At 37.0% G+C, this 15,113-nt stretch overlaps 1 protein-coding gene across 3 annotated transcripts in view; it reads left to right on the plus strand.

Moving 5' to 3' along the window:
- Positions 1-15,113, plus strand: part of LOC139964517 (outer dynein arm-docking complex subunit 4-like) — a 19,322-nt gene continuing 4,209 nt past the window's right edge. The window contains exons 1-10 of one of the 3 annotated variants that reach the window (XM_071966135.1): positions 1-217; positions 1,909-2,040; positions 3,567-3,720; positions 4,360-4,421; positions 5,214-5,394; positions 5,983-6,204; positions 6,943-7,150; positions 7,861-8,144; positions 8,962-9,219; positions 10,443-11,009. In XM_071966135.1, coding sequence (XP_071822236.1) covers positions 95-217; positions 1,909-2,040; positions 3,567-3,720; positions 4,360-4,421; positions 5,214-5,394; positions 5,983-6,204; positions 6,943-7,150; positions 7,861-8,144; positions 8,962-9,219; positions 10,443-11,009 — 2,191 coding nt within the window. In that variant the 5' untranslated portion in view covers positions 1-94. Of the gene's footprint in view, positions 218-1,200; positions 1,421-1,908; positions 2,041-3,566; positions 3,721-4,359; positions 4,422-5,213; positions 5,395-5,982; positions 6,205-6,942; positions 7,151-7,860; positions 8,145-8,961; positions 9,220-10,442; positions 11,010-15,113 lie in introns of those variants that run through there. The other 2 variants (XM_071966134.1, XM_071966136.1) reach the window with 2 other exon arrangements.

Raw genomic sequence — 15,113 nt, forward strand, 5'->3', positions numbered from 1 at the left:
CAACACATTGAACAATGAACACAATCTGCGATCGATGGTAACAGATCGCTGCAGAAGAGAAATCAATTGACGGTCTTTCAAGTTTTACCTTAGAATGTATGAAAGCGAGGGACAATCAGAGGGTCTCCCCAAAAGCTCATTCCCCATTTACGTCGCTGAGGGGGACGTTCTATTCAAGCAAGGGGAATATGAAAAGGCAGTAGAAAGTTACACGACCGTAAGTTTGTTGGACAGTAACTTGTTGTTAGGCTACTGTAACACTGTTATTTTACTAGGCTAGACAGCCTAGGCTTTAGTACTACACTACAGTAGCCTAAAGCCAAGCCTTGGTCACCTGAGGTCTTAAGGTGGATAATGGTATTCTGCTGACTGTTGGTACTAGGATGGTATACGATAACTTCGCGATACTGAGAGTTAGAGAATAAATATTATTAGCCTACAGTCTCACTGATTTTGCTTTGTAATTAAGTTATATCCTTCATCTAGGCCCCTACCCTATGTGCTTTCATTGATTACATGATCAAAATTTGTCAGAATGAAATGTTATACTTGTAGGGCCTAAAGTTCTGGAGCCAAACTGCTGGGAGAAAACTTAAGTTACAAGCAGTTTAAGTTACAGAAAGTTCAACCTACAAACAAGATGAGAAGCCACTGTGCAACATTTGAGAAGGTCCAACTCCAAATAGTAAGGCACATTAGTTGTGCTGTTTTCCCTCTTCTTCTCCATATTTCCCATCTCCATCTTTTTTGTATGGTCAGTTGAGTATGAATATTATATTCAGTAATTTTGTTCTAAGTAAACCTAGGCTTTGTTCTAAGTAAACCTAGGCAGCAATTACTGAACAAAGCATAAGGACAAATATTGTGCCTAGGCAAGTATGAATTGGCTTGAATGAGCCAATGAACCAAAATATCTGTGAACTGTTACAGAAGCATTTCATTGTAAATATATTTTACTCTGCTATTATGTTTTAACCAATATTGTTTTATTTTACACCCCTATTTCATTTTGAATCAGGCCATGATCTTTTAAATCCAACTGTACTTGATCATTTAAATTTAATCAATAGCAGTTCATTGTGGAGACTACTAAATCCATCCATTGTTTCCTCCTGAGTGGGTTCACTCTCATGAATAGTCATTGAGTAACAGAGATGTCATGTTGCTAGGATTTAGTTCCAGGTATGGTTCTAGAGCACAGGGTGAAATACTGCTAAACACATAACGAAAGGTCCGAATACCAAGTGGGGAAACTTTGTGTTATTCTGTGTAAGAGCAAAGAAATAATAAAATGGACGAGTATGTAGATCCAGAGCAAGAAAGGCAGGAACTCTTAAAGTTGTTGCAGTCATATATTGGTGAAGCTGAGGACCATATGAGAAAGAGAGATTTCAAGAGAGCTTTGGAAGGGTTGAACCTAGTAAGCATGTTTACCTGTGTGTATGCAATACTTTAAGAGTGTGGTCTATGGTATACTTTGTCAGTTAATTTATCAGGAGTGTACTTAAGTTGAACTGTGACTAAATATGCTCATAAAACTTGATATCTACAATTTGAGTTAAACATGAGTTAATAAGGTAGCCAATTGTCCTGCTTGGGAACATTTTTGTCAATTTCAAAATCAAGCATAAAGAAAAAGCTTAGATGTACATGTAGGCTACAGTATTATCAGATAGGTAAGCTGGTTGCTATCAGTTTTATATGGAACAATTCAACATTGAATGATTAAGATTGTCTGGAATTTTGTCCAAGAATACCTCTTCATATTTGCAGTTTTCTTTGTCTTCCGAGAGAAAGAAGATACTGTCTGAGAACAAAAATATGTATATAGAAACAAAAGTATATTTTTATTGGTATTTGTTGTCAACAGAGTTTTTGTGACTATTTGGACGTATTTTTACTCGACAGGCATTGGAAATTGAACCCAATGATAAAAATTGTCTGGTAGCAAGATCGAAATGCCACTTAAAATTGGGAGATGCAAAGGCTGCCCTGAAAGATGCAGAAGCTGCGCTGGAAGATGATGGCGAGTTTAACAAAGTAAGTTTCCATATTTCACAAGCACATGGACACCGATTAGGAAGGTATTATATGTTGTCTGGGGCATGCAGAGAGTTACGAAATCACAAAATATGTTTTTCTTGTAATAAAAGTATATAATGTATCCCACAGGAATTTTTAAACAGCAATCACACATTACAGAATCCTGTGCAAGTTAGTTTTCTTAAGTCTATATCTATTGAAACTATTGAAGTTAAAACACTTCTTTATGGAACTTGTTGTATGCTGTACCATGCATATCATCTAATGGGTTACATAGGAACGCTACAATATAAATAAACAATGTTGTTTTGAAGAAAAATCCGGTACCCCAAATTTGTTCCAAAATTTACTGCTAAGATTTTTGCATTTCAAACATCAGACCGTTTGATCCAGAGTAGAATTATTATATTGTCAAAATAGAATCTGCAATTTCCATTAAAGGATAATGTAACGAGAGTGGTTATGGCGTTAATAAGCTCTGGGCTTATCTGTTAGGACGTTTTGCGGAGTGAGGTGTAGCGAGATAGACTCAGGCTAGAGAAAGAAACATACACTGTGTGTCGCGATCTTGCATGTATCTATTTACGAGGTGTCTTGCTTAAGACCGGGCACTTGAATGCCATGTAGAACTAACAACAATAACATCTATGTACTACAAATAATTTACATACAAAGAACAGAAATAACATTGACATACACAGTGTCACAGCCATCTAAATACATTCAATATGCAAATAGGCTTTACATGACAATGTAGACAATTTACATACTATTACATGCAGTTTTGCAATAATTGTAGAAACAAAATGAATTTTTATTGGGTAGAGCATTAATAAACAATGCTATCGGTTCAGCTTGTAGTTTTTATCACACTTTTTGTTTGTTTAGAAATGACCATTTAATATCTGACACTCATCAGTTAAAGTGGCTGAACAACTAACTAAAAACCCAAAGACAAGTAGCTCATGTCTTAGATGCAAGGCAAAACTCAAAAGGAATAATAGGAGTTTTATAGCCTCAAACAGCATGTTTTACGATAAATTTCAAATTTTTCAGGGACAAATGGCTTCGAGTGTCATCCGGAGGTGCTCTGCTATTCATAATATGTAGTTGAAAAGAGCATGGTTTGGTTGAGTACTTTAGAATTCATAAAGCAATGGAATAACATTAACATATTGGCCTGTCATCATCAATTTAGCCTTAAAGGAGCATTCCAGAGATTAAGCATTATTTGAAGGAGAATATCCTGGAAATTGGAATAGGCTATAGAAACACTACTCTCTCACTCATTTTATTATGATTTTTTTATTATGATTTTTTTAACTATGATATAATCGAGACTAAAATTTGGACAAAAGTCATCCTTTAAAGTATATTCTAAATAATTTTTCATGAGATGCCTTTACCCTAACACAATGGATTGCTTCAACATACAGACATTTTATATTCCATTTCATTTTTTTTTAATATCTCATTTATAATATTTTGCTCTTTTTTTATCATTTTTGCATTGTGTTCTGTAGGGACTGTATCAGAAGGCTGAGGCCCTATATCAAAGCGGTGACTTTGAGATGTCACTTGTCTTCTATCACCGTGGCAACAAACTCAGACCTGAACTTCAAGAGTTTCGTCTCGGCATCCAGAAAGCTCAAGAGGCCATTGATAATTCTATCGGAGGTAACCATCCTTTCATATTGGAGAATGGCTAGTTACGAGAATACATGTTGCCAAATACTGAGAAAAATATATTAAAAGTTATTACTGAAAGCATTCAAGAGGAACATTGATTCACATCATACCATGGAAGCCACTGCTATATATTAACAATTAGCAGAGGAAAATATGGTACAGGTTTTTTTAAAGCAAATTTGTCTTTTTAGTAAGATGCAAAGTCACTTTGTTCCTTTCCGTACTGCTCTGTACATGTTTGTTCATAATGAAGGGGAATTTTGTACTTAAACTGAATATTTGGCATGTACTACATAAAAGAAAATTGAAATTGATTTTTGAAGTTTATATTCAGATATTCAATTTGCAATAAAATTAGAAAAGTACAAAAAATGCTGTCAAAAACATTGTTTATCTACAGCAAAAAGCCTGACCTTTGTATCCAAACCAGGAAGTTGAATTTATACCACTGAACCAGGGTTTATATTTGATTTAGGTTCAAGCTACATCATAAACCAAGATATGAAATTACAATGTATCATCTGATAACTTCCAATGTCACTTACTGACATTGTTAAATATGTGAACATATGTTTATATTTCTATGTTTACGTTTTATATGTTTACTTTTCCTTTCTTTTTCAACAGATATTGCGAATGTCAAGCTGGACAACAAAGGAGATTTATCAGAATTCTACAAACAAGACGAGGTAAGCCATATTTTGGAATACACTGGTAGTCTGATGGTTGCATTGATGTGTACACCTTATAATACGACTACTCGTGTCTATCGATTTGAGTTTTCTTTTACTTCAACCCACTATGTGCGGTGCAGAGAGCAGATAACTGTGTTCGTTTACTCCAAGTGACTGCAAGTGCTCAAAGTATGGATTGGGATCCACAAGTCGTAACAGATCAGCTATTGTATCTCTACTTTATTTGGAAACTGATCCAGTATTTAACTAGAAATCATGTCTGTATCACAAGATAACTAATCCACAACTGCTTGTTTTGTGTTTTGAGATAAAAATGAAACTTTCAATATCAATGAAGAATTTAAGAAACTTGTTTCAACCAGCTTGTGTTTCACATGTACTACATATGCTACACGATCTCACAAAAGTCTTGCTCTGAAAATGAACTCCAAGCTCAGTTATTGATGAATTAATTCTTCCCCAGAATTTTTTTATGTTTTTTTATTTAAATTTATTTTTTTATTGCTAGAATATAGAACTTCCACAAAAGTCCAATATTTATCCAATTGTACTGTCCATATAATTTGACCCCCCCCCCCCCCATGTACTTATTGCTTCAAAAGATATTTTGTGAGCAAAAATGTATTGGGTGGAAAATTAATTAATTGATTCTGTTCTAAGTCTCCCGAGATTTTGTTTTTCATGTAAACTTTGCATACATGACTTTGGCTGTTCCATACCTTTGTCTTCTATTACTCATGTGTCCTATGTTTATTTATTTGTTTGTTTGTTTATTTTTATGAACAGAGTAAAACAAAGAAGCAACCGAGGATGGGGTACAGCAAGCCCTCCTCTAAACCTCAAGAAGACCACAAGAAAAGGAAGCAACGAAAGGAACAGTCAGACAAGGAAAAAGAAATCTCCAAACAACTTTTAGGAGAATTGTACGCTGACAAAATGTATTTAGACAAATTACTCAAAGACCAAGGTAAAAGCAACAATTATATCACAATATGGTTTCTTCTTTAAGTTTGCACCACTTAGAGTGGCATTTTGTGTAGACCTAATAATTACGTAGAATATTTAGTCTTTGAGATCTTGCAAAATATTTCATATGAAGTTGACAAGTTAGCAACTAAACATGAAAGTTTCATTATTCATCAAATAATTTGTTTTATACTTATCAGAGCTTTAGTTTCTTAATTGTCCATTAATCGTTTTTGATTTTTGAGTGTGTGTACTGTTATATGTAATGCACAAACCCTATGGCCATCCCTTGCATGTAAATGATCCCTCTCAGAACCGCTGGTTTACTTACAATTGTCTTTCCCAAAAATTTGGTTCACTCGTAAACATTAAGCAACGTAAACAAGCTGCGACGTCTTTTGTTAACAAACTTCAAGTTATTAAACATTCTCTCCTTTGTGCAGCATATGACTGTTGGAGCCATAGAACCAAATATTTGAGGAAAAATCTTCTCGTTGTGATTAACATGGAGGGGAGGAGGGTGGGGGTGTGGAAGGAGGTTGGGTTTGCAAAATATGGATCTAAGGAAAATTTGTTCTGTTTTCTGTAGATTTGACCAGATCAGACACAGACAGTGGTAACAGGATATATGACCTGGTGAGCGAAGGAATCGATTACTTAGATACGAGGACAGAATTCTGGAGACAGCAGAAACCGATGTATGCGAGAAAACGAGAAAAGAGCGACGTGAACAGGCAAGCCGGGAAAGACAACAAGAGACCTGTCGACCCGACCAGATACATCCTGAAGAACTTGGAAGAAATAGATGCAGGTGAGATGAGGGAGATTTTGAAAATGGATTGGCCGGCAGTATATTGTGTTATGGGGAACATATTCATGTGATTTGAGGTGTTTGGATACCTAGTGTACTGGTCTGCACCTGGTGTTATAAGAAATAGATGCAGGTCATATGTGGTGGTTGGGTACCTAGTGAACTGGTCTGCACCCTGTGTTAAAATAAATAGATGCAGGTGATTTGTGGTGTTTGGATACCTAGTGTACTGGTCTGCACCATGTGTTAGAATAAATAGATGCAGGTGATTTGTGGTGTTTGGATACTTAGTGAACTGGTCTGCATCATGTGTTAGAATAAATAGATACAGGTGATATGTGGTGGTTGGATACTGTGTGAACTGGTCTGCACCATGTGTTAGAATAAATAGATGCAGGTGATTTGTGGTGTTTGGATACTTAGTGAACTGGTCTGCACCATTTGTTATATAAATAATAGGTGCAGGTGATATGTGGTGGTTGGATACATTGTGATCTGGTCTGCACCTGGTGTTATGGGAAAATAGATGCCAGGTGGCAAGGAGTAATTTATCCAGTATTTTTTATGTCTGAAAAAGTCCACAGAAAATTATTTTCAATCCACTTTTGGGTCATGCCCCATGCAAAGGTCGGTCTAGGAAAAAAAATAATCTGATATTATATCTCTGATGTATCATTTCATTATTATTGTGTAAGAATCAAAATGATATCCTTCTGTTTTGGATTTTGTAACCACCAGCGATGGCAGATGGACGTGCAAAGAAAGCTTTGAAGCAAGCCCAGAAGGTTCTGAAAATGGTGGAAGGTTGGGACGAGGGCGATGTTCCTGACAAACAGGAACTCATAGCCAACTTACACAGCTGTATCGGAAATGCCTACCTTGACCTAAACAAGATGCCTGATGCCTTACACCATCATCAAAAGGACCTAGAGTTATCGAAACAAAAGTAAGATTCTTCTCTTAGTTAATGCTTTAATTAGGTCACATTCTCTCCTTTCCTGCTATGTGTGATGTGTGGTATATGATATGATTATTATTGGGGGTAGATACCACCTCCTTCCTATTACCAAAGAAAAGTGACAATCAGCAAAAAGAAGAAATCATAAATAACAGTTTTTGGGAGTTAGAAAAATAAGATTATGTGACCTTGTCTTCACTCTAACTTTTTGCGAACCCTTCCTTGCTTTCTCCAAGATATGATTGAAATTATACTTGTACATCAGGAAAGTGCTAGTGTCATGTCCTCCTCTCCTTATCACCATCATCACTTGAGGTACTTGATTGTTATCACTTTGGGTGCAGCCCTCCTGCTAGAAGCATCAGTGGAATTGTTAAACTCCTCACAGGCCTTGGGAAAGTGGAGATTGATTCCTCGGAATGTATGGCATTCTGATGCCTCTATACGTTTTAGATAAAAGTTTTAAATGATTACCAACATGCAAATATATCCCTCAAAAAGTGTCTCAACTGTCCTCTTCAAGGTCTCTCACTTCAACAAATAATTTTCTCCACCCCCTTCCCCCCCCCCAGCCCACTTTCCTTTCCTATCGAAATGCCTCCAGTTTCATACCTAAGTTACTTCAATATTTACGGTCCCTTCATGCAAAGAGCTAATAAATATATACGTCATAACTCCGAATACCGAAATCTTTTCAGCGATAACGAAGACGGCAAATCAAGAGCCTTGGACAACTTGGGAAGAGTCTACGCTCGAATCGGGAAATTCGACGCCGCAGTGGAGCACTGGACGCAGAAACTACCCCTGATCAAGACGCCGTTGGAGGCCACCTGGTTATACCATGAAATCGGGAGGTGCCATCTGGAATTGGGGCATTACCAGGAAGCCCGAGATTTTGGCGAGAAGAGCTTCAAGGCAGCCCAGGAAGCCGGAGATGACATGTGGCAGTTAAATGCAAGCGTTTTAATAGCTCAGTCTGAAGGTAAGATCAGGCCTGTAGATGGAGGGGGGTGGCAGTGGGGGCTAATTTGGGAGTAAATTAGGGGTCAATTGTTTTGCAAACTCATAAAATTTATTAGAGCTGCATTTTACCACAATTTTGGTGTTGCTGTGCTTGACCATTTGGAGGAAAGATTCGGTAACCTACAAAATGAAGATCTGTTATTTTTAGTCCCATCAGGAGTCGCACCAAATATAGCTGTACACTTTAAAGGATTGAAGATATAGCAAGAGATCAAGCCATTAAGTTTGTGGGACGCAAAATGTTTCGTTATCAGATAGAACGTTAACGGTTTCATAACTCGCTAACATAAGAACTGCCAAAATGGTTTTAACCTAAATATATCTCTTAGTTACTTTGAGGTGATGTTATGTGTTAAAGTCATATGTTATTGTCAGTTTATATGGCAAAGGAACGATCCATTGCAAACTTACAGCTTAAACTTTCGAATGCAAAATAAAAGAAACACCTCATCTTGCTTTCTTTTAGCTGATAGATTTTGTGATAAAGGGGTATTTTACCTCCAAAAACCGCTGAAGGCAATGAAGTCTGTGAAGCAAAATGGCACCCATTTGGCACTTTGTTTTTGCAATCATGAGAAATTGGATAATTACACTTTCTCAGACATGTCATGAATAAGAGTGATACATTACTCTTTCCACAGCCTTTGAAATTAGACGTTATGATTTAATTTTTACGCAATCTTGCAGCTTCTCCCTTTTCTTTTTTTCTGTAAAATATTTTGTGCAACAACTTTGCTTCATCAAACCATCTCTTCTTTGTCACTACTAATCTTCAGTGAAATTGGGCGACCTCCAAGAGGCCATTGAATCGTTCGAACGCTCGCTGGAGATGGCCAAGGTACAGGGAGATGAACCGGCCCAGAGCGCGATTTCAAAGGCTTTGGAAGAGCTGAACGAGAGGATAGTGCAGGGATTGAAGGAAAGAGAAAAGAAAGATGAAGACAAAAAAGACGATGAGAAGGATGAAGATGGTGACGGAGAGAAAGAGAAGGAAACGGAAGAGGAGAAGGGGAAGAAGGAAAAGAAGGAGAAGGGTAAAACAAGAAGAAAATAAAATCAAACTGAATCCTCATTCTTCCTACTACTCTCATCTTCCTCTTCTGTCTGTCTGTCTTAAGTCTCTCTTCCTTCTTCTCTTTCTACAATAATTTTACTTTGCGATGATATATTAAAAACCAACAACATTTCCAGGAAATCATTTATTCAATATAGACTGATGAGACAAGATCTTTGCAAAGTTTGTAATAAGTTGATGAAAAGAAAAAAAATTAACATATATATATAGTTTTACATTTCTGTTTTCTTTATGGTATAACCTCTTTCTTTCTTTCTTCCTTTCTCTACATGTGGAAAATGATTTAATTTTAAAACAAATAATGGTTTCATTCACAGTTTCTTAATGGCATAGTAGTCTTCTACAGGATTTGTTGCTGCTTTCGTAAGACTTAGAAAGGATATTGTCTGCAGTCGATCGCTCTATTATTACGATAAACATATTTTTGCTCTCAGAAGATAACATTTACAGTCGATCACTTCAAAAAATACTGAACAAATTTCTGCATCTTTAGTGCAGGTGAAAACCGCGAGCTCACAACATTTTGTTTCGCAAAGATTGAAATATTCAAATTTGGTGGCAATTTGTGATTGCATCTGGCTACAACAGTGTGAATAATGTCATCATGTTGAAGATGCTGTTGTTGTTGTTCTGTAACTTATATTTAACTCAATTTTCACAGAAGAAAATAATATTTCTTTTCTGACCTAATTATTGAACAAAGAGAACTCAGTTGTTCTTTCAAAATTAGGTAACTAAGTGAAACATTTATGGCAAGGAATCACAAAGCCTTTGGTTGAGGACACAAACTCTATTATTGCCATAAACATTGTTTTTCCCTCTCAGAAGATAACATTTACAATGTTGCTTTTCTTTGTAAACAGACATGTCCACCATCAAAACTGATATGCGTGGATATTACCCAACTAAAGTATGCATTAACTTAATGCTACAAGTGGCTTTGTATCTCCTTTGTATGTTGCTGAAGGTACCGTGCCCTCCAGGGTTAATTGCACAGATGATAATATCTATGTATCATCTTTGGATGAGTTTCTCTTCGCTTGGTTTAATCAATATACTTTACTGTCATTTCCGTCAGTATGACTTGAAACGGATCAAAAATCCCTTTGTTGGGGGGCCAAACAGGACATTATGGATTATGTGCTTGATTTATTGATATTGTAATGTTTTTTGCTTGCCTAGATTCTTCAAGGGAGACTTCTGGTTCCTTTCCCATTCCCTCGCGTTCTTCCTCGAGGTCATCTTCTCTTCAAGAGGATACCAGAGAAGACGTCTCCTCTCGAGAGGAACGTAAAAGGACCAGCCGTCCATCGTCACAGACTTCAGTCAAAAGCGCTCAGAGCTCTAGGGCTCCTTCTGCTAGATCCAACCCCCCTTCGGCTAGATCCAACCCTCCTTCGGCTAGATCCAACCCTCCTTCTGCTAGATCAAATCCTCCTTCACGTCAAAGTTCGAGGTCATCTATCAAATCAAAAACTTCTTCCACATCTAAGAGAAGTCTTCAGAAGAGTCGAGCAAGCTCGGCAAAGTCTGAAGTGTCTCTGAAAGACGAGCGTGTAAGAAACAAACAAGATTCAAATGAATCCAAAAATGAAAAAGAAGAGGATCAGTCTAAAATAGAGAGTTCAGAATCAAGTTCTGATGGAGAGAAAAAGAAGGTTGATGGTGATGATGATGGTGATGGTGTTGAGGAAAAGGGGGAGGAATTAGAAGCAGAGAGGAAACTTCCAGACACCGATGGGGACAAAGGTGACCTTTGAACTCTTGCTCTGATCATGTCACTGCTACATCTGCCAATCATTCAACAGCACAAAGCATTCTTCATATCACAAATCTTCCAGTCTATAAGTTAATCTTAAAGGCATTGAAGACTCGCCCCAAACTGCGTGCCGCGCTCTGAAAAAGTTAACTTTCTGTTGCTTGCAAGTGAGGTTTTCTGCTTGTCGCTACAAAATGCAGACGGTAATGAAACTTGATACCTTGTTATCTTTAGCTGGACCTGAGATGTCCATCGCTGTATCGTTTATACACTGTGCTGTGGGTATTGACTGCAGCTGTATTTACTGACTGTACACTAGTGTCTAATTACCGATGGTAGCAAGCTGTGTGTGTATATTCTGGGATCGATGGTGGTTTTTAACACTTCTGTTACACCTCATTCGAAACTAGTTCAGTTTACCAGCATTAGACGTTTCTTTTTGCGCGAGTCTTCACACCCTTTAAGTTGAGCCTCTTACATACATCATGACACTATGCTATAACTGACTCCATTCTCAGCCGTAAGACTCTTTCTTCAGGACTTTTATGGTTCTATGCCATATATTGATACCCTTTTCAGACCGACACCTCTTACATACAACATGGAACTATGCCATCACAGGCCCATTCTAAGCCTAAGCCTTTTACATCAGGACTTTTATGGACTGTACCAACTTGACTCATTCTTAGCCCGAAACATCTATATCAGGACCATAAGCAATGTACATTGTTATGACAATTTCGTAAAATTAAAACATTACACACCTCCCTCCCCCCAGCCCCCCCCCCACACCGAATTTCCCCTTGGCAAATTTTAAAGGTCCTCAGTATTGGCCCCAAATGTTAGCATGCTAGTATTAGCTTTATAGAAGTTTTGAAAAAGTAATTTTCTGGTGCATGTTCCTAAATCTCAACAAAAAATTCCAGAATTGGAAGGATATTAATGAGATATATCAATGTTTATTTAGATTTAGGAAACAATGCATTAAGGGTGGCCATGTGGTGTTTGTTGGACTTGGAGCATTAGTGACGGTTATTTGACATTTTCTAGGTGATTTGTGGTCAATAGTTACGACCTATTTGAAAGCCATTGATTTATTTAGTAATTTATTGAAAAACCATTATCGTATCATAACATTCTGTCCAATTCATATCCACCTTGCTTCCTGCAACACATATTTCATGAAATTGTTGTTTGTAAAATTACACCAACATTTTTGTGTTCCACTACACATTCTGTTGCAAGCTTTACACAAACTTGGTGCTTGTTGTTGTCAAAAAAATGTTAAATGTATCTGTGTTTTCAAAAGAACCAAATTAAAGAGGGCTGGTAATTAAACATTTATCCAAACTTTTCTTAATACTTAGATTCACTCATTCTGCATCTAGGCTAGCTATTACAGGGGTTCTCAATTTACTTTGCTATCAGGGTTTATAGAGAGAGGCATTGGTTGGAGCAAAGGTCCAGGGAGAATCAAAATTTCACTACACCTAGACAGTGGCGGAGCTAGGGGTATTGGTCAAGGGGGGGCGAGAATGGTCTGTAGGGGCGCTTCCGACACTATCTAAGTGGAGCGCCACCACGAGTTGGCGCGGAGCGTACCAAAATTTTTGAGTAAAGATACATCCTAGATCGCCGGAAATGACCCTTTCCGGGCCTTGCTAATTTGCAGATAAACGAAGAATAGATAGGTGACATCGCCAAAACAATGTGACAAATGTCAATAGGTAGATGAGAGCACAATAAAAAGGTCAATAATCGCGAATAAATAAAAAGTGGTAAAAAGCTGAAAAGGGCGCCAGCAGTCCATTTGAGTCTGTCAGGGGGGCATCCGCCCCCCCTGACTGTATGGACGCTCCGCCACTGCACCTAGATTTTTTTCAGTTATGTACAAAGTTGGCCAATAAGGCGCCCAGGCCAAAGGGTGTAGCAGCCCGCATAACCAATAAGTGCAAGACTGGTGGCCATTTTTTTTTGTTCATCTATTGAGAATTCCTGAGCTATGAGGTTGCCTTCGAGCAGCCGTGCTTCATTGTCTCTTCAAAAATTGTTGAAAAGTCTGATAAAATGTGATTACATTTTTTGAAAAACAAATCACCATATCAGCTGTTCGCAATGCATTCTTCATACATATTTGCTCATTTGTATGTTTTCTCTTCTTTTCTTTTTCCTTTTCTTCGTCTTTTTCGTTATTCAAAAAAATTTTGCAGACCGAAATTACTACTAGATTTACTACTAGATTACTACTAGATTTTTGCCGTTTGATATGTATTGTTTACATTAAGTAGTCAGGACTTCTAACTGATAAACACTATATGGTTCGACTTGGTTTTATTCTTTGAAACATTAGCACCGTGTCACTAGGCAATGTTATCATTTGCAAACTTTTTGATTTGAAGCAAAGATATGACACCTACCCGCAGTGAAGTGGCCAGAATTCATATGGCATCATACATTGATATAACATTGCTGAGAAATCTTCAAAGTTAACATGAGATAACATTTATTATGCACACATATTTGCAATCCATTTTATCATGGAGCTCATAATTCATATGGCATCATACATAAATATAAAATTGCTGAGAAATCTTCAAACTTAGATGAGATAACATTTATTATGCACACATATTTGCAATCCATTTTTCATGGAGCTCATAATTCATATGGAATCATACATAAATATAAAATTGCTGAGAAATCTTCAAACTTAGATGAGATAACATTTATTATGCACACATATTTGCAATCCATTTTTCATGGAGCTCATAATTCATACGGCATCATACATAAATATAAAATTGCTGAGAAGTCTTAAAAATTAGATGATATAAGATCTATTCTACAAAAACATATTTTGCCATCCATTTTTCATGAGGTTCTCATTAAAGTTGTTCAATCCACAACCATCTTGAGAGTAAAATACTATTGTCAAACATTAATCTCACCTGTATGTATGACAACAACACATTCATGACAATTAATTTGTAGCCATGGCAATAAGTCATGGGAATAGGTTGTAATCGTCAAATGAACTTCACTGTGCCCATGGCAACCGGGTCTTACATTTGGTTTGTCTGAAAAGCAAATTCGGTTGTCTGACAAAAAGGTACTAATATAACAAAGAATGATCAATGTACACAAGTAGGAGAGATGTGTAGGCTTGGTGAATCGAAAACCAGCTTTTAGGCCAGTCAAACTCCCATTTGGGTGGATCATAAGCCTACCACTGTTTTTAATTAATTTTGATATCTCCAAAGTGATGGAGGGCGATAGAAATTTATCATTTTACCTATTTGGAGGCTGGGGGGGGGGGTGTATTTAGTTACATCTCAATCTGAATTTGATGTAAACTAGTACTCAACTGGATGTTTTTGGTTGTCCAAACAGAAATTCGGTCATCTCAGGTGATGGCACCACCATTTACAAGTTGCCCTGTGTAGTCACACAATAAATCATGCAAATAAGCGTTAGTCATCATGCATCGTCCACTGTACCCATGGCAACCGTGAAGGAAATCAAACTGTCGTCATATATACTATAGATAGCATTAAAATTTGTAGTCATCTAACATTCTCTACTGTACCCATGACAACCAAGGTTTTATACAATATAGTCCTCCATTTTAGTTCACTCGAGTTCTGAAACATTTCTCTATTCATGCTCAATGAACTCGTGCATGTATTTTAGAACAATCCAACTTACCTATAAAAAATTTGTGATGTCACTTTATGTATGTTTTGTTTAGTAGCTGTCTGAGTTTGTTGAACAATTTTAACAAAATGTACTGAGAATAAGGCAACTTAAGAATGCAATTTAAGAAACTAAGACACCAGGGTGCCAAGATTCTCTGACAAAATGAAGGTTAACGAGGGGAACGAGTAATGAATTTGATTCTTTGTTGAAATGTTTGTGTTGTTTCTTCTCCCAAACACTCTTCATAATAGTATGAATAAAATGTTTGGCAATTTACTCACATCCTTGTCGTGAAACTTGTTTTTAGAGTGAATAGACTACATTTTTACCAGGCTTTGATGATCAACAAATCTGTCCAAATCAACTCAATATAAGCATTTGTTTACTCTCTCCTCTCT

Source organism: Apostichopus japonicus, chromosome 23 (assembly GCF_037975245.1).
Source record: "Apostichopus japonicus isolate 1M-3 chromosome 23, ASM3797524v1, whole genome shotgun sequence".
NCBI classification, from domain to species: domain Eukaryota; kingdom Metazoa; phylum Echinodermata; class Holothuroidea; order Aspidochirotida; family Stichopodidae; genus Apostichopus; species Apostichopus japonicus.